The sequence below is a fragment of the Delphinus delphis genome, chromosome 20 (genome assembly GCF_949987515.2).
Source record: "Delphinus delphis chromosome 20, mDelDel1.2, whole genome shotgun sequence".
NCBI classification, from domain to species: Eukaryota; Metazoa; Chordata; class Mammalia; order Artiodactyla; family Delphinidae; genus Delphinus; species Delphinus delphis.
In genome coordinates, this window is record NC_082702.1 from 46063374 (window position 1) to 46083189 (window position 19816).

General features: G+C 39.5%; 1 protein-coding gene across 2 annotated transcripts in view; it reads right to left on the reverse strand.

Annotated features, from left to right (window-relative positions):
• Positions 1 to 19816, reverse strand: part of SF3B3 (splicing factor 3b subunit 3) — a 51325-nt gene that overhangs the window by 19831 nt on the left and 11678 nt on the right. For both annotated transcript variants that reach the window (XM_060000962.1, XM_060000961.1), the window contains exons 8-12: positions 18943 to 19046; positions 11092 to 11257; positions 8941 to 9036; positions 5677 to 5749; positions 253 to 404 (exon numbers count right to left, since the gene is read on the reverse strand). In XM_060000962.1, the coding sequence (XP_059856945.1) occupies positions 253 to 404; positions 5677 to 5749; positions 8941 to 9036; positions 11092 to 11257; positions 18943 to 19046 (591 nt within the window). The remainder of the gene's footprint in view (positions 1 to 252; positions 405 to 5676; positions 5750 to 8940; positions 9037 to 11091; positions 11258 to 18942; positions 19047 to 19816) is intronic.

A 19816-nucleotide genomic window follows, 5' to 3' on the forward strand; every position in this document is an offset into this window, starting at 1 on the left:
AGCATGACCCTCACACGTATCAGATCTGTCAGATCTAGAGGCACTGTATTTGAGGCACCAGTTGGGTCAATGACAAAAAAGAGTTAAGAGGTCCCAGGCAAGGTTAACTTCAAAAAAGTTCATGTTTTGCAGCATCCATTTCAAAGAAGTTCAAAGCTCCTTAAATGTGAACCCAGCAATCTACACCATAATGAGGTCAAAGAAAGGACAAAGTAAGGTGAGCAGGTTAAGCAGCTCTCTGAGAATCCTCACCTGCACTAAGGCATCATCTCCTAACAAGGAGCAGGACAAGGTTGGGGTAGTGCCCAGAAACCCAGAGTCAGTCACTTCTTCTACAGTCTCTCCAATGGACAACACAAGTGTGGCATTCACGAAAGACACAATGATGTAAGCATCAAACTCATCTGAAAAGGAAAGAGAAGAAAGAAGTGGGTTAGCTAAGAACTCATTAGTTACAAAGCCAAATGAGACACACTAAGCATTCTCTTCAGAAACTTTCCAAGGCACTTCTTCTATGTGTAGTCATCACACACAGTCATGTGGCAAACAGCACAGGATGATCCAAAAGATAATTAAAGGTCATAACAGCCTACAGATATACTTTGCTTCCTTAAATGGCTAAATAGTACATAAAGTAGACATGCCCACATCTAATACCTTTGAAAATTAATATTTTCTTGAGACATTTGCTAGAAAAATGCGAGAGAACAAAGCAAGAGGAAATTTTGTATACAATATTTATATGTACTGAAGCTACAGTTTCAGATGCCAATCACAATCCATTCTTAAGAGATACTCCCTATAACCAAGGAAGGTCCCCATTTTCTTCCAAAAGTATCTTATGTGAGAACACAAGACCTAATGAATAAAATAGTGATTACTTAAGCCTCCAAGAGACTAAGACATTCTAGGGTTGGAAACTGAGAATCCTAGGATGTCCCAAAAGGAATGATGTAACAACACTGGATAACCAGGGAGGGGGTGGGTGGTGGTGGTAGTTTATATTGTGAGCCCTTGAACTCTCTAGTTTTTCACATTTAAAAATATCACCATTCGATGGTCATGAGCAATCCTATTAGAACTTGCTTTTCATTTAATAAAATGCACTTGGATAAACAAACACCAACAAGTTTTTCAAGGAGGTCAGAGGTATACAGGCAACCCCAAAAGTTTCTCACACAGATCCCACAGTTAAAAGCTGTCTACTTCCTACACATTCCACCCTACAACATAAAACAACTTCTGTATGTATCTCCCACATCCAGCACAATGTTTGGCATAAAGCTTGATAAATGCTGAATAAATGTATGTTCATTTTTTTGAGATGAATTGAGATTTTCCTACTTTACATTTGAATTTTCTGTATCAATTCCCCTCTTCTTGTCCCCTTCACACAGAAATCAGGCAAACAAGGGATAGAATGACAAGCACACAAGGTACTAAATTAGAGTGGCTACCTCACTCTTAGCAGAAGCAGCTGAAGGATCCTGCTTGCCTGAGTCCCTGTCAGAGCTCAACACCATAGGCCTGATCCACCCCACTCACATCAAGGACACAGTATGGATTGAGTGCTCCAAGGGTCATTCAGCTGAACTAAGATTACTCAATGAGTTCAGCAGAATCGGTGCTCTTTACAGAAAAAGGGGCCAGATGAAAATGTATTATTGGTATAACCTATAGTAGCATTCTGACCTATTAGCAGGACATAAAATCAATTTTGTGGACTGCAATCAGCATTTTAAAATAAATATATAGAAATAAATATAATTTATGAGGATGCCTCATAGTAAGGGTAAGTACTATTCTGCAAAACTGTTGCTTCAGTTAATAATACGTGTGCACTGAATGAGTGGCTGAAAGGCAAGGATCAAAGATCTTTCCCAATGGGTATAATCTAATGGCTACACCAGGAATCCAGAGCAAGGGTTCCATCATAAGGAATAACACTGAACAAGCAGATAATTTGTCTTAGATTACTTTACTATAACTGTCAACATGTATTGCATGCCTGGGGACACCTTATAAAACGGCTTTGTAAGAAGACCGCACTGTTCGCCATCATAAAACATGGAGTGTGGACGTGGTCGTCTCTGAAATGGATGCCTTAATAGCGCACAACAAAACCATCTTCACTCTCCACACAACACCAAGCTTGGAAGCTTTGCTCCAGCTCTCAGTTTTTGAACTGGAAATTTCTGGTATGTAAAAGTAACAGGAATTGCTTAATTTTAACATTATATAAATATCGTGTCCTTTCCCATGTTCTCAACACTGAAACCTTGTATCTTAAAAGCTGTGCCAGAGCAAATTAAAGCCAAACAAAAACGGGCTCAAACTGGTCAGGATTTCAGCCTCTTCTTTCAGTCAAGGGAAAAGGTGGGCTTCCAGAAAAGAAACCACACATTTATAACTTACATGCAGAGAATGAGGGGAGTGAGGGAAAAAGGACTGCCTGGGCCCTTATCCTTCCTCTGACCCAAGGCCCCAGACTGCTCAGGTATAAAAATAAAGAGATGCTTGGTGGACTTAAATAGGGTCTTATGTTTGCTGGTCAGTTCAACAAGGAGTAAAGCAATGACTGACACCTGAAAGCTCCTTTACATCACGGATTTCCTCAAAATATCCACTACCCTGTAAATACTAAGCACACTGTAACTTCTACCCTTTCCATTCTACGGTCAGGAGGACCAGAAACAGATAAGCTGCTCTTGTGTCCTAGGCAGGTTATAGGTTAAAAGGTGGACTTCAGAACAAAATCAAGCTTCAGTCAAGATAAATGACTATGAACTATGAAATCTATGTTGCCTTCTTCCAGAGGTTTCAAATTTCATATAAATGACCATTAGTTCAACCCTCAGTGAAGAATCTATTAGGATATGAGAACGCATCTTTGTCTCAGTTAAAAAGGACTTCTATCTGTCTGAGCAATACGGAAGCAGCCCACAGAAGAGGGAATGCTTTCTTCTTCTCTCCCCTGCCTTAGTATCTCAGGCTCAAAAAACAGCTCACTACTCCAAAGGGAAAAGTGAGTGACCATCCAGATGATTTAGGCCTCCAATGTCTCACTCTCACTCTATACTCAGACTACTCAGTGCTTGTCTTGCCTCAGCACAGTCTTGCTTATACTCAAAAGAGAAAAAGGGGGGCTTTCTCCAGGACCTAATCTTTCAGTCAGTACATGTGGAACATTACAAAAACATCAAGAGAGAGTATGAAGTTAAGATTTTCTAGCCACAGCCTCTTTTAGCTTAATGAGAGGCAAATTAATCAAATGTTCCATATTCTGTAGGAGAAAGTGATTCCTGCCTCAAACTATTTAACATATAGGCAGATGGGTGTGCACCACTAACACTGCACATGGAGAGCCAACTGCAAAGTTACCCTCTGAAAGATGCTACCAGGGCAGCCTCAATATTTTGTGCAGGTCCCTCTCCCTGGGTAATCTCTAAGACCCCATAGTAGACCCTAGCAATAGGTACAAGGTACACACCTGTGGTGATCAGCACCTTCACCAGCCACCTGTGGAAGAGAAAAAAAGGCTTGGTATTGGTAGTGTGCATCACCAAGTACCAGCCAAGGTTAGTAGTTGCCTGGAAGACTGCAGCATGTGTGGACATGTGAAATAGTAACTTAGGGTATCTGGAAAGAGAATGAACAGAGAGAACTTGACCTGTTTTGTGGGTGATCACCCAAATTATAGTTTCTAAAGAGTAAAATTTATCAGGATGTAATCATTTCCTAGATTTTGGTATCTAGAGGACAAAACTTTTCAGCTACAAGTTCCATCATGCAACATACCACAGATCACGAACTTATCTAACTTACCCCAAAAGCCTTTCCTGATTCTCAAACACATGCCTGTTCCCTCTTCTCTAACCCCTCCTGGCAACATGCTTGTGCCTTTTATCACATCAGAAGACACAACAGTTTTCTGTTTTGGTTTTGGTTTTGATTGCGGTACGCGGGCCTCTCACTGTGGTGGCCTCTCCCGTTGCAGAGCACAGGCTCCGGACGTGCAGGCCCAGCGGCCATGGCTCACGGGCCCAGCCGCTCCACGGCGTGTGGGATCCTCCTGGACCGGGGCACGAACCTGTGTACCCTGCATCGGCAGGTGGACTCTCAACCACTGCGCCATCAGGGAAGCCCACAACAGTTTTTTATACTTATCTTCTTTTTTAGATGGCACATGCCCTGAGAGTAGAGTCCTATCTTAATTACAAGGTAGCAGGATGAGAATACTGAACTTATCCTAGAAAACCAGCATGACCCAAACTCACTATAGGGTTAGTCAAATGAACACTGGATTGAGATTCGGGAGACACTGCTTTCAGTCTCTATTACCTAGGTGCCCTATCTTGGGATAGTCAACGCCTGTGATTTTCGGCCTTCTTCATAAAAATGAGGGGTTAACTTTCCTGCATATCTAAATTGATTTTACAGTAAAGTTTAATAAGTGAAAACAAAAACAAACAAAAAAAGAGGAGCAAACTAGGTTTTATCTCAAAGGCTCTTTCTAATTCAAACAGTCTGAGAAATGTTTTCAAGAGCCTAAATATCAACCAGCCAATCTGCCACCAAGCTAAAGCTGAACATCAACAGTGACCAGTTTCTTTATGAAGACATTACACAAAATGGGGAAATCTTTCAAAACCAATCATCCAATAATTACCTTTTCAGCTAAAATGAACCTACTAATTTCCTATTCACTTTTTTTTTCTTTCTACTCAACTCAGATTGGATTCCAATGCTTACATGAGACAAAATCCACTAAAATGTGTACTCTATTAATAGAAACGAGATTTCCCTCCTCCACATTTCCCAGCTCCCTTAAATTTGTTCCATACAACCAAAACATCTAAATAGCAGGAAGATTTCCAGCTGTTTTCTTTAAAAAGCTTTGTATATTGGCCAGTCCCACATTCCTGAGGGAACAAGAAGAAAATGAGGTCTAGGAATAGAAATGACCTACGATCCCAAAGAATCAAAGGGAAAATGAGAATTGAGTTTCATCTCTAAGGGAATGAAATTCAGTTGTCACAAGACTTTCCTGCTATTGCACTAAAATGAATTTTCGCATAACTTTCAATTTTTTAGGATGAGGTGACCATTTTTATTCTGGAGCTCAGACTTCCTCTTTCCTCCATCCCTTCTTTTCTACTCACTCTAAAATTCTGATTCCATTCAATCAACCTCCGCTTTCCTTAAACACAACTATTATACCTATTGAGCATTAACAAGCTTTACCAATCTCTTAATACCCAGAATAATACCTTTAATTTCACTGTGATTTCAGCACAATAAGAGAGAAAACATCGTTGAAGAAAAAAAAGCAAAAACTTTCCCTTACACCATACTCCTCACACAAATGGAAAGAGTATCTTAAAGATGAATAGTCAAAGAACACAACATACGACAGCTCTATCTATGATACTCAAGTGTATATGTACTGAATATTAACAGCCACCCTATGCTCCCCTTACCCATGTGTACAAAAAGTAGTAAGTGAAGGCACCCTGATTGGGAGAGCCTCAAAAACATGGTGTTGAGTCAGAAGAAGTTTCTAGTATATGGTGCTAGATGATGTGATATAGAAGCATTATGAATGCAGTCTCTTAAGCCTTCTATTGTCAGTGGCACCCAGACCCTCATTTTGACTGTTGGGAAAGGGCTGCTTACCTTCAATGTGCCGACGCACTGTCCAGACAGCATTGGGGTTACCGGGTAGCTCTGAGACAGCCATTTCTGATACCTGACAGGGAGAGGAGACAAATCACAGATCCAGTGAGCATGAAACTCAGCCCCTTGCTTACAACTACACTAGATAATACAGTCCCAACATAGCAGGGCTCACACTGTATACTTGATTAAAACACTGGAACCATCTAGTCAAAAAGAATGTAAGAACCAAAACGCTAGAGGCACTGGCAATTCCCATAATAGACTTCAGCAAGAAGTGATGGAACATCTAGGACAGTTGTTGCAGCCAAGACCAAACACTTCCTTTGGGTATAACATGCCTGCATCCTCCTCAAAGTGAGCACGTGGGAATGAAACAGTCCATCTAAGTTAGCATCCCATTTCTTTCTTTTTTGAAAATGTATTTATTTAATTGATTTTATTGTATTCGTTTTATTTTTGGCTGCGTTGGGTCTTCGTTGCTGCACGCGGGCTTTTTCTAGTCGTGGCGAGCAGGGGCTACTCTTCGTTGTGGTGCTTGGGCTTCTCACTGTGGTGGCTTCTCTTGTTGCGGAGCATGGGCTCTAGGCACGTGGGCTTCAGTAGTTGTGGCATGTGGGCTCAGTAGTTGTGGCTCGCGGGCTCTGGTGCGCAGGCTCAGTAGTTGTGGCACACGGGCTTAGTTGTTCTGCAGCATGTGGGATCTTCCCAGACCAGGGCTTGAACCCATGTCCCCTGCATTGGCAGGCAGATTCTTAACCACTGCACCACCAGGGAAGCCCTCCATTTCTTTTCTTTGTTCCCTCAAGGCCAAATTCCATCTCCCTTCACAGAACAATTCAAATGCCACATTCTTTAGGAAAAATCTTCCCTTATTCTCTTGGCTGGCAGTCATCTCTTCCTCATAAGTTCTCACAGGAATCACAATCACCACCTCTTAGGACACTTACCTAAAAAGTGATCTGAGGAATTGTTTTGTCCTTCCTACTAGGTTCTTATGCTCCTTAAGGTCAGAGTCAAGAATCCTGTGAATGGCCTATAGGCTCTCAAATGAGAGTAAATGCAATACATAAGATGAACTCAAAATGATCTAGAGGAGAAAACTAGGTGTGGGTTATACATTAACTGTCTGTAATATCCTTGCAATTTTTCTGTAAATCTAAAACCATTCAAAAATAAAAATTTTATTAAGCGTTTTTTAAATGACCTAGAAATAAAAAATTAGGCAGCCTATTATACTGTACAGTGGAACTACATCTTATAGGAAGAACGCTAGTATATATATGAAAGACATTACCCTTTTGTTGGTTTACTGATGTGATAATAGCAGGAATACCTGATCGTGGTACAGGAGAATCTTGGAAAACTTCACCATCAATAAAACGTAAATGTCAGGTATACCACACTCTATACACCAAATGTAATATCTGACAGTGACCGTGTTCAACTGAGACCATAATCTAGCTAGACAACAAGGTTCAACAAATAGATATACAGGAAAAAAGAAACGTCCAACAATTTAAAAATAGTTTTATATAACATAATATTTTTTTAATATAATTGGAAAAAATTAGGAGGAAGCAGATGACTCACAAACAATGATTCTTAATTGGGTCCTTTAACTCTTACACGGTACACAAAATTTTCTGTTAATGCATATATGTATTTTTTGTGTTGAGCACTTGCTTTAATCAGATGCTTGACAGGATCCAATTAGCAGTAAGTAACTAATCAAGAACTACTGGTCTAGGGCTTCCCTGGTGGCGCAGTGGTTGAGCGTCCGCCTGCCGATGCAGGAGGCGCGGTGTTTGTGTCCCGGTCTGGGAGGATCCTGCATGCCTCAGAGCGGCTGGGCCTGTGGGCCATGGCCGCTGGGTCTGCGCGTCCAGAGCCTGTACTCCACAACGGGAGAGGCCACAGCAGTGAGAGGCCCGCGTACAGCAAAAAAAAAAAAAAAAAAAAAAAAAAAGAACTACTGGTCTAAATTGGGTTCAGTCATCGAAAATTTGGTGACCTGATGAATATTTTGGCAGTCAAAATTTTTTGAATTCTCTGAAACTACAATATTAATAGCTAACATTTATTGAACAGTTACTACATGCCAGAACTTGAGCTAAGCGCTTCACACACATTCTCATTTAATTCACACAACAATCCTTTAAGGCGGGTCCTATAAAGCTTAGTAATAACTATTAAGTAGTAGAGCCAGAATTCAAAACCAAGGTCATCTTCCCTGTCTTCCAATAAAAATTTCCAAAAACAGGCAGTGGGACTCTAAGAGCCTGGAGCCTGCTCAACCACAACCTCTAAGAGCAAAGTGTCAGAAACAGCTTTATTTTACTCCTAACAAAATCAAGTCCAGTGTACTTGCTAAAAGCCATCAACACTAGAACCATGATGAGAAGAGGGTGTGGGATTTGAGAAGGTAATTTTGAGTATTCATATCACCTAAAAAGTCCAACAATAAAGGATTCATTGCAGGAGGTGGGAGGGTGGAGGGATGAACTGGGAGATTGGGATTGACCTATATACACTAATATGTATAAAACAGATACACAATAAGAACCTGCCGTATAAAAAATAAATTATATTTAAAAAATAAAGGATTCATTAAATAAATTCTAATCTACCCACTGTGAAAATATATTGCAAAAACATTAAAAATGACATGACAGGGCTTCCCTGTCATGTTCCGCATGCCGCGGAGCGGCTGGGCCCGTGAGCCATGGCCGCTGAGCCTGTGCGTCCGGAGCCTGTGCTCTGCAACGGGAGAGGTCACAACAGGGAGAGGCCCACGTACAACAACAACAAAAAATAAATAAAACTAAAAATAATGACATGACATAAGAGCACACAGTAATCAGGAACGTAATAAGATACAAAAATATATACACAATATTAACATAGTTAAAAATGTAAGTATCTAAAAGCTACGAAAAAAGACCAACACTAAAAGGAAACGGAGTAAAATGTGCCATGCAGATTTCCTAACCTCCACGTAATGGCGACTGAACCTGGAACTAACAGACGTGTTTCTCCCCTTTGATTCCTATTTGCCAAATTTTTTAAATGTGCCTACTGTGCTAACATGTTAAAGGATTAAGAAATTTAAACTCTAAACTTTATGGAAATGGGGAGAAAGAAAACATTTTTCTTTCATAGAAACATTAAATACATCTTTGATCTCATCAGAATAAAGCCTTAGGCTGCTTTGTCAATGCTTTCCTCCAAACCCTGCATATGATCTAGAAATTCCAATCTTACCTCAAGTCCATGCCTTAAGACCCTCAGAGATGACCTCGGTCCCCTACCACAGGCCACATATAGCTGTGGAGTGTCTTCATTGGCCAGGTCAGCTATCTGCACAGAGAAAGGGGAAAAAAATGTCTACTTCTGCTACTTTTCCATACCCAACCCTGATTGTTCTCAGGGCGACAAACCACTTTTTAGTTTATTAGACTTAAATATTGCTACTGGCCATGGGGGCACAGAGTGGAAAAGACACAATGTTCCAAAAAGCAAACAGTTTGAAGCAGCAAGTTTTACCAACCAAAAAAGCTTGTTCTTTTTTTTTTTTCTTGCCATGCTGCGTGGCATGTGGGATCTTAGTTCCTTGACCAGGGGTCAAACCTGTGCCCCTTGTAGTGGAAGCGTGGAGTCTTAACCACTGGACCACCAGAGAAGTCCCACGTGTATCAGTTCTTGAGTTAACAAAATATTTTTTACAATCAGTGAAATTGTTATATAACCTCAAACTGAAATCTCAGCATTTCCTTCCAACCAAAAATATAGACAATAAATTAATTATCTTTATGTGTGACTTTGTCACCAATATTAAAGTTTATAGACACCTCCAAATTATCATTTCCCTTATCACTATTTCAAAATTACATTTACTAGATCCGCTGTTAGAACGCACATGACCACAGCTGCCCTATCTACTATAGACGTTCCTATGATGTACCTGACCAATTACAGGGTAACTCTGCACCTGGCTGTTTGCCACCAAATGGGGAAGCCATGTGTTCTTGTACTAGTCACCCCAGATATCGAGCTGCTTTCCAGTACAAATATTTGTTGATCAACACGTGGAAAGAAGTTATTTGTATTGTAGTTTTGTCGAACTGTACAATTCAAATGAAAATTCTTGACTGTAAGGCAGTGCAGCCTACTGTAACATGGATGAGCATGTGGGTTGTGAGTGTATATAACCTTCACACTGACTTCTTTAAAAAATTAACTCACCTATTTTAAATGCACTATCTTGTTATTTTAAGCCCATTACAGAAGCACATATACTAATTTTTCACAATTTAAAAAATAATTTCCTCTCTTGGCTATCATATGTTTATTACTATATGCATTTAAAAATATCATTCACAGAGGGGATCCAGAAGCCTCACTAGGCTAGTAAAGAGATACATGGCAAAAAATGCTTATAGCCCTGCTACAGATACCTGAACTTCCTGTTAATTTTATTCTTGACCTACAAACTATTTACACAATTATCTCCTCAAATTCCAATGAAAGCAGAAAAAAAAAAATCAGTAAAAATCCAATTAGGAATTATTCATACTTATTTTCTATTGCCTTCAGGACTAACCGTTTCTCAAAAAGAAAGAACAAAAGCAGTTAACTTCAGAACTGCTACTTTTACCAGGAAGAGTGCCTGAATACTGACTGTGTGTCCGTGGCAGTGAGCAAAACTCTTCCACTAAAAGTGTAATCATCTAGACAGGGTAAGGTGGTGCCTAATGGTCACTGGAACCCCAGGAATCCAGGATGCAACAGCATGGTAAAATTTCTGCTACACTTGAATGCCAGTAGTGAGAGACACAAATCCCATCTTGGGCCACCTTGGGTTCCCAAAAGGGTTCTGTTACTGACTGATCCCAGTGTCTCTGGAGTACTTTACGGAGGAAGTGAGTGTTAAAATGAGATATAGATATTCACAGACTGTTAAGTGATAAAAGGTCTACTTCAGAATACTGTAAAGGATATGAGCATATTTACATTAAAAAGAAAAGTGTAACACACAAATGCTTATAGATGCAGAGAAAATGTCTGGAAGCAATCACAGGAAGCTATTAATGGCACAGCCTCGGTGGAATAGAGGGTTGAAAAGACTGGGGATTGGACTTTTACTTTTTATCTTTTGTACAGTCTGAATTTTTATAAAACATGATTTTTATCATTAAAAAAAATTTTTTTTAAGCCCAAGGATTTATGTAATGGTTTTTAATTACCCAACTACCTTTAGGTGCTTCACCCTTATACTCTGGCAATACCACAGATACGCTGATGAACCTCTTAAACTAGACCTTAATTTAATTGGATTTAAAACTTTAAACTCATTCAGATTCAGAAACAGTTGGCTAGCACTGTTCATTATGGAGTGACTGGAAAGATCCTCACCTGGCAAAACAAAATGGGAGAGAGGCTGTCCAACTCATCAACCAGCACAAGGTTTTTGAGTGGTCTTGGCTGAAAAAAGAATGTATCTCCTTCTTCCAGAGGCATGGCAGATGAAAACTCAGGTTCTTCATCATCATCTCCAAGATGTGCAATTTGATATAAGTAACTAGGGAGAAGCAAAGACTTTAGTTAAAATATTTTCTGTCTGATGTACAACATGATAAATAAAATTAACACTGCTATATGTTATACATGAAAGTTGTCGAGAGTAAATCCTAAGAGTACTCAACACAAGGGAAAAAATTTTTTTTCCTACTTCTTCAATGTTGTACCAAATGAGATGAACTGTGGTAATCATTTCATAATGTATGTAAGCCAAATCATTATGCTGCAACACCTTAAACTTATACAGTGCTATATGTCAATTATATCTCAATAAAACTGGAAGGAAGAAAGCAAATAGCATTTAAAAAATATTTTCTGTCTGAAGATGTTTGCCATCAACATAATTCTCATAAATCACTTTAATATTGAGTCAGCATCTATAGTTTGAGATCTCTGCTTATCTGACTGGGGTTTTCTATTTCTTTAAAAAGAGGGATAAAGAAATTAAGACTACTGAATTCAAACTGGTGGCAGGACCTTAGCATCACAGTGGTTAGAGTACTGGACTTGGGCTTCCCTGGTGGCGCAGTGGTTGAGAGTCCGCCTGCCAATGCAGGGGACACGGGTTCATGCCCCGGTCCAGGAGGATCCCACATGCCGCGGAGTGGCTGGGCCCGTGAGCCATGGCTGCTGAGCCTGCGCGTCCGGAGCCTGTGCTCCGCAATGGGAGAGGCCACAACAGTGAGAGTCCCGCGTACAGCAGAAAAAAACCAACAAAAAGAGTACTGGACTTCCACTAGAGTGCCTGGGTCTGAATCCTAGCTCTGCCGCTTAACTAGCTGCATATTATTACTTAATCTCTCTTTGCCTCAGTTGCCTCATTTATAAAATTGAATAGTACCTTCCTAAAGAATTCAATGAGTACTTAGAACATTGCATCGCACCTAGTAAGCATAGTTTTTGTCAAATAAAATGAAGTATGGATAAATGAAACCCAAAGAAAATCTATAACCACTTCTTATTTTAACCAGTCACCAGGCCAAATCTAACAAAAAACAAGAATTGGTTATTTCACAGAAGTATGCAGATACTGTATTATTATTCCTGAAACAAAACATAAACATATCCAGAGATAATAAGCAACAAAATCATCTTGCCCTTCTCCTGTCTGTCCTCTGGGGCTCTGTAAACTGATTCAAAGAAAAACCACAAAAAAAAAATAAAAAAGGGAAAGCAATTTGGGAGTAGATAACCTGTAACAATATACCATCATAAACTGAGTGTGCAATGAGCACACTTTTGGGAAGCAGCTCAATTAAAATAAAATCACACTGCTGGTCATATTTATTCTTTAAGTCATATACCAAACCTTCAATACAAAGCCCTTTGAACAATCCAGTGTAGTTTTTTAGGAGCAAGATAAAATGATTACATCGGGGTCTGAAATACATAAGACACTCAATAAATGTTAGCCAAATAAATCTCAGCATATAACCCTTCCGGTAAACTCATCAGATTCTATGCTAAATTATGAAAAAGCAAACAGGGTTATTATCCTTGAATGATTTACAAACACACTGAAAAGAAAGAAAAAGTTAAATAATACAAACTTCTTATTCAGGCAAGATGTCCATATACAGATGATAAAGATCACCCGTCAAAGACACTTTCACAGATAACCAAGAGGATGCTGGGTTCACTACCTCCATCACAAGAAAGGTTGCTTCGGCTGAATCTCGATAAAACAGTTTCTGTGATTATAATGTGCTTCAGAGCAGGAACTTTGGAACCAGGTGGTCTGGCTTTGAGTTAGATTTAGTTGTGTGATCAAATTTCTTAAATTCTCTTGTGACCCCAGTGCCCTTACTATAAATGGGTTAACAGCACTGTCTTACAGGGAATGTTATGCATCAATATTTGTAAAGTACTTAGAACACAGTAAATGCTATATTAAGTATCTGATTGATAAATAAGTTTGCTTTATGAGTGAACACCCATAGCACGTTTCTGATGCGCCAAATCTCCACTCTTATGTCTTCCAGATTTCAGGTGCAACAGTAATGGATAATTTCTCACAAGTTCAAACCCGTCTCACTCTAACAAGCATCCCACCTGTGCACTGTAGTCTTTCTATTCTCTGCCCTCAGAACATCTATCCCGTTGGGAGCTGCCTGAGCAACAGGATGTACAGGGGACTTCATGCCCCCAGGGGTAACCTTCAACCCAAGAGGGAGAGGAACTGGTGCTGTTAACTCCCAGGTGGGCAATTTTCAAAGGCATTCTGCATGCTTCTCAGCAGGTCTTGACAGAAGCCAGTTTCCAATGACCACAGCAGGAAACTCAGTAATGGGCCCTTAATACTGGCTTTTCCTCTTTTCCCTATCTCTCCCCACTGATCCCTCACTCTTGCTTCCTGCAATTACCTCCCAATAATCTAGCCTTGTCTCGCGCTCTGCTTACAGGGGAGCCCAAACTGAAACAATATAAGAAAAACGTTTAGAATAGTGCCTGTTACATACAGACAAGTGCTCAACAAATGTACACTATGATTCTTTAGAACAAAAGAAATCACTGTCTGTATTATTTCTAAAAAGACTTTCAGAAGACTTAACAGTTAGAATGTGTAAATCCCAGCAAACACACTATCCGCACAAGGTAATGAGCAAGAACAGAATACCTTATATGTCTGCAGCTACTGACTCCACCCACAGCCTTATCAAGACAGGTTATTATCTAAGTTTTTAATGTCTGCCAATCGGCTAGGTGAAAAAACAAATAAAGTGGTTTTCTTTTTCTGTTTTTTGGCCACACCTTGAGGCACGTGGAACTTCCCAGACCAGGGATCAAACCCAAGTCCCCTGCAGTGGAAGGCAGAGTCTTAACCACTGGACCAGCAGGGAAGCCCAACACCTTGTTTTCATTGGCATTCCTTCAATTATGAATTAGCTTGAAAATCTTTTTACATATTACACTTATAGACCACTAGTATTTCTTTTACTATGAAAGGCATGCTCAAATCCTGCACCCATTTTTCTATTGACTGAACTGCTCATTTTTACTCAATGATTTTTAAGAGCTTATTAACTCTCCCTTTTGCATGTAATGAAAAGAAAAAAGATTTCACACACCATTTGTGGGAATGTAAACTGATGTCATCTTTTGAAGTACAATTTGGCATTCCCTATCAAAATTTTATCCTGCATATAGAAATTTAAACTATGGCTTTATTCAGTTAACATGCAAAGATACACCTACAATGTTCACTATAACACTGTTGGTTTTGTTTTTTTTTTGATAGGTAAGAAGTGGATTTATTTAGACAGAAACACACTCCACAGACAGAGTGTGGGCCATCTCAGAAGGTGAGAGAACCTATAGCACTGTTTATAATACCAGAAGTACAAACACCCTAAATATCCATCAAGAGGGGGTAGAGCCATAAAATATTATGTAGCCATTAAAAACGTCTTCTCTAGGGCTTCCCTGGTGGTGCCGTGGTTGAGAGTCTGCCTGCCGATGCAGGGCACGCAGGTTCGTGCGCCGGTCCGGGAGGATCCCACATGACGCAGAGTGGCTGGGCCCGTGAGCCACGGCCGCTGAGCCTGCGCATCCAGAGCCTGTGCTCCGCAACAGGAGAGGCCACAGCAGTGAGAGGCCCGCGTACAGCGAAAACAAAAACAAACAAAAGTCTTCTCTACACCGAATGCAATGTATGAGTCTTACTGGGATCTGATCCGAACAAATCAACTTACGAAATATTGAGACAATATAGAAATTTGAATACTGACTGGCTATTTCATTATCTTAAGAAATCACTGAGCTTCCCTGGTGGCGCAGTGGTTAAGAATCTGCCTGCCAATGCAGGGAACACGGGTTCGAGCCCTGGTCCAGGAAGATCCCACATGCTGCGGACCAACTGAGCCCGTGCGCCACAACTACTGAGCCTGCACTCTGGAGCCCGTGAGCCACAACTACTGAGGCCACGTGCCACAACCACTGAAGCCTGCATGCCTAGAGCCTGTGCTCCGCAACAAGAGAAGCCACCGCGATGAGAAGCCTGCGCGCCACAACAAAGAGTAGCCCCTGCTCGCCGCAACTAGAGAAAGCCCGTACGCATCAACGAAGACCCAATGCAGCCAAAAATTAATTAATTAATTAATTTTTAAAAAATTTAATATTATTGGGGGGAGGTATAAATAAAACAAGACTGGCCATGGGTTGGCCTTTGTGGAAGCTGAGTGATGGGCACACGTAAGTTGACTAATTATACTATTCTCTCTTGTTATGTGCCCGTTAGAATATTTCCATAATAAAAAACAAAATAATTTTAAGTGAAAAATACAGACTTATTGACATGGAAAGATTTTTAGGATATACTGCGTATTTGAAATAGTACACTAATAGTTTTTTATAGACTGATGCAGTTCTCTAAAATAAAACTACATATAAATACAAGAAAGTAAAAACACTGTAAGCAGATACAATGTTAAAAAGTAACTATTCTGGAATACTAGGATTATGGGTGATTTTCATTATTTATTTGCTCTTTTATTCATTTTCCAAAACTTTCTTCATTATCAGAGTAAAATAACAAAAATGGGAGTAGTCCACATTTACTAAATGCTTACAACAAAAAGTACTTATTAGTGTTTGGCATTTGTATGAAACACCCACAAAAACCCTCATACATTAGAAATGTAAAATGGTGCAGCAGCCATAAAAAAGTTTAGCAGTTCCACAAGAAGTTAAAAAGAATTACAGTATGACCCAGAAATTCCACTCTTGGGTACATACCCAAAATAATTTAAAACAAAGACTAAAACAGATATGTGCACACCAATGTCCAATGCTGCATTATTCACAATACCAAAAAGGTGGAAAGAACCCAAGTGTCCATTAACAGGTAAATAAACAAAATGTGGTACATACATACATACAATGCATTATTATTCAGAGATAAAAAGAATAAAGTGCTGATACATGCTACTACATATGAACTCTGAAAATATTATCCTAAGTAAAATGAGCCAGACAGAATAAGCACAAATGTTATATGATTCCACTTAGGTTACCAGACGCTGGAGGAAAGGGGAATGGGGAGTTATTCCATAATGCGTACAGAGTTCCTGTCCGGAGTGATAAAAAAGTTTGGAAAAATGGCAGTAATGGTTATACAACACTGTAAATGTAATTAATGCCACCAAATTGAACATTTAAAAATGGTTAAAATGGGAAATTTTGTTATATATATTTTGCCACAAAAAAGTGGGGGAGAGAAAAGGTGCTAACAAAAAACAAATGTTAAAGAACTGTACGGGGCTTCCCTGGTGGCGCAGCGGTTGAGAGTCCACCTGCCAATGCAGGGGATGCGGGTTTGTGCCCCGGTCCGGGAGGATCCCACATGCTGCGGAGCGGCTGGGCCCGTGGGCCATGGCTGCTGAGCCTGCACGTCCGGAGCCTGTGCTCCGCGGTGGAAGAGGCCACAGCGGTGAGAGGCCTGTGTACCGCAAAAAAAAAAAAACAAACAAACAAACAAAAAAAAAAAACAAAAACAAAAAAAGATCTGTACGTATCGATAAAGAAAAATATTTATTACTTACTACTGTATAAAAAAAGCAGGTTACAAAACAATTTATAGTGCATAGTTGCAATTCCGTAGAAACATTTAAATATATACACACACAGGAAGGCTACACAAAAAAAATGTTATCTTTGGGTGGAAGGATTACAGGAGACATACTTGCTTACACGAACTTTCCTAACTTTTCTACAATGAAAATTCCTTGTTAAAAAAACTAAAAAATTAGAAATGGATGAAAATGTCATAATAACAGGCTAAATGAAAAATGCATCAAAACAGGTATATAAACTGGGAAAAGGAGTAATAAGATGACAGCTGGAATAAAGTCAATGAAGAAGAGTAAAAGGCAAGTTAAAGAAAGGGAGAACTGGAGACAAGGCAAAATTGGAATAGAATTGCAGAATTCTAGACAACACCTTCATTTTCATTATGAAGAAATAGCATTAGGTAAGTGATCTGCACACACTTTACCACATACTGGCAAAACCTGAACTTAGAAAGCAAGACCATGGCGGCTTATCTCATAAGCAATTTGGAGTCTTCAATACTGGTCTTAAATTCAAGGCTAGGGTTCAGACTTAAGCCATTTGTCAATGAAAAGCCATCAGAGACTGTAACACGGGATGGGGAAATTTCATCAGGGTTGTGTCTTGTATGCTTAATGAGATGACTCTATAAAGGCCGAGTTTTACAGGAAAGACAATGAACTGCAATAAGCAAACTAGGGAACTAGTTCAGACTAACACCAAAAAAAAAGGGATACAGAAGTAAAAACAATTTGGCATTCAACTGAAAGTTGTAGAGGACAGCAAAATCGAGACTTTACACTCAAGCTGCTGGAACTGCCCCATCAGACATTAACAGAAATACTGAGAATGGCAATAGCCAAGACATGGAAACCAACTAAATGTCCATTGACAGAAAAATGGTTAAAGAAGATATGGTACATACATACAATGGAATATTACTCCGCCATTAAAAGGAAGGAAACTGTGCCATTTGCAGGGATGTGGATAGACCCAGAAACTGTCATACAGAGTGAAGTCAGAAAGAGAAAAATATCGCATAATATCACTTATATGTGGAATCTAGAAAAATGAAACAGATGAACTTATTTGTACAGCAGAAATAGAGACACAAACGTAGAGAATGGACATATGGATACTGGGGGGGAAGGGAGGCAGGATGAACTGGGGGATTGGGATTGACATATATACACTACTATGTATAAAATAGATAATTAATGAGAACCTGTAGAGCACAGGGAACTCTACTCAGTGCTCTGTGGTGACCTAAATGGGAAGGAAATCCAAAAAAGAGGGGATATATGTATATGTATAGCTAATTAACTTTGCTGTACAGCAGAAACTAACACAACATTGTAAAGCAACTATACTCCAATAAAAACTTTTAAAAAAAAGAAATAATGCCATTTGCAGCAACATGGATGCAACTAGAGATTATCATACTAAGTGAAGTCAGTGAGAAGGAGAAAAATACCATACGACATCACTTACATGTGGAATCTAAAATATTACACAAATGAACCTATCTATGAAACAGAAACAGAATCATAGACATAAGAGAACAGACTGGTGGTTGCCAAGGGGGAGGGGTTGGGGGAGGGATGGATTAGGAGGTTGGGGTTAGCAGATATAGGCTTTTATATATAGAATGGATAAACAAGGTCCTACTGCATAGCACACAGAACTATATTCAACACCGTATGATAAACCATAATGGAAAAGAATATTAAAAAAAAGAATGTAAAAAAAAAAGTGAGGTTGGAAGGGTTGGTGATGTGGCTGGGAAGCTATGGGTTCTGATGAGCTTCAACTTCAGATTTATACAAGTGAAGTGTCTGTGGAACATATATTTAATACTAAGTAGTTCAATAGATATTTATTCATTGAAATATCCAGCAAAAAGCTTAGAAGAGATCACTTTTAAAGCTGTTTTTTTGCAGCTACCCACAGGTATTGATTGAAGCCACTAAAGTAGAGGAAGTCACCAAGAGAAAGATATAAAAGGGGAAAGAGAGCAAAACTTGTTCTGAAGAAACTAAAACATTCTTGGGAAAAGCTCCACAGCCTTGAAACTACATCTCCCTTCTGCCAACTTTTATAGTAACCAGGGTGAAATCGAGTAATAAAAGGATTACTCACTGGTTTCCAAATTCTGATGCTACGAAAAGGAAGCCTGTTTTAAGCACACACATGGCAGCAGCAACAGGCACAGTATCAAAATACTTGAGCCGGATCTCGGTAACCTGGAGTGGAAAGAGAAAAAGATACTAGTGCATAGGCAAGTGAAGCCACGCCATGGAAAACAGCCCAGTATTATAAGATAGTGTAATAAGCAAAGTAGCAAATAAAATACTGTCCTTCATTTCCAAACCAGCGGTCAGCAAACTACAACCCTCAGGCTAGTCACACAGTTTACACAGTACTTACGGCTGCTTTTGTGCCACAATGGCAGAGCTAAGTATTTGAGACAGGGACCACATGGCCCACAAAAGCCAAAAATGTTCACTACCTGGCCTTTACAAAAAAAAACTTGGCACCTCCTGAGCTCTTGTAACAGGTATCTAAGAAATCGCCCAGTGTTCAGCACTCCTCCATGGGATGAAAAAAGTAACAGATCATGTATATTACCAGTTTTCAGTAGACATGGAGAGCTTTCTCTTGTTATTCACTAGAAACGGCATTACCCATTCTCACATTACATGGCATCAGACCAAAAATCTGTTAACCAGAGGGAGAAAACCTACATTCATGTACCAGTTCCAAACTTTAAAAGCTTTAACACCTTAGGCAACCACTTTTTAAGGCATTCTGTTTCCATTTTTTTAACTTGTAAATTATCCTTTCTATCTCAGAGAGTAGTTGTAATGAACAAATGGTTTATAAAACCACTCTGTAAACCTTAAATGCACATATCAGTTTTTAAAATAAGGTTACTTAATTAAAATCAGGATGAAACTTTAGAAAGTTTCATTAACTAGACTAACCACAACAAATAGGTTTTTTCATTTTTTTC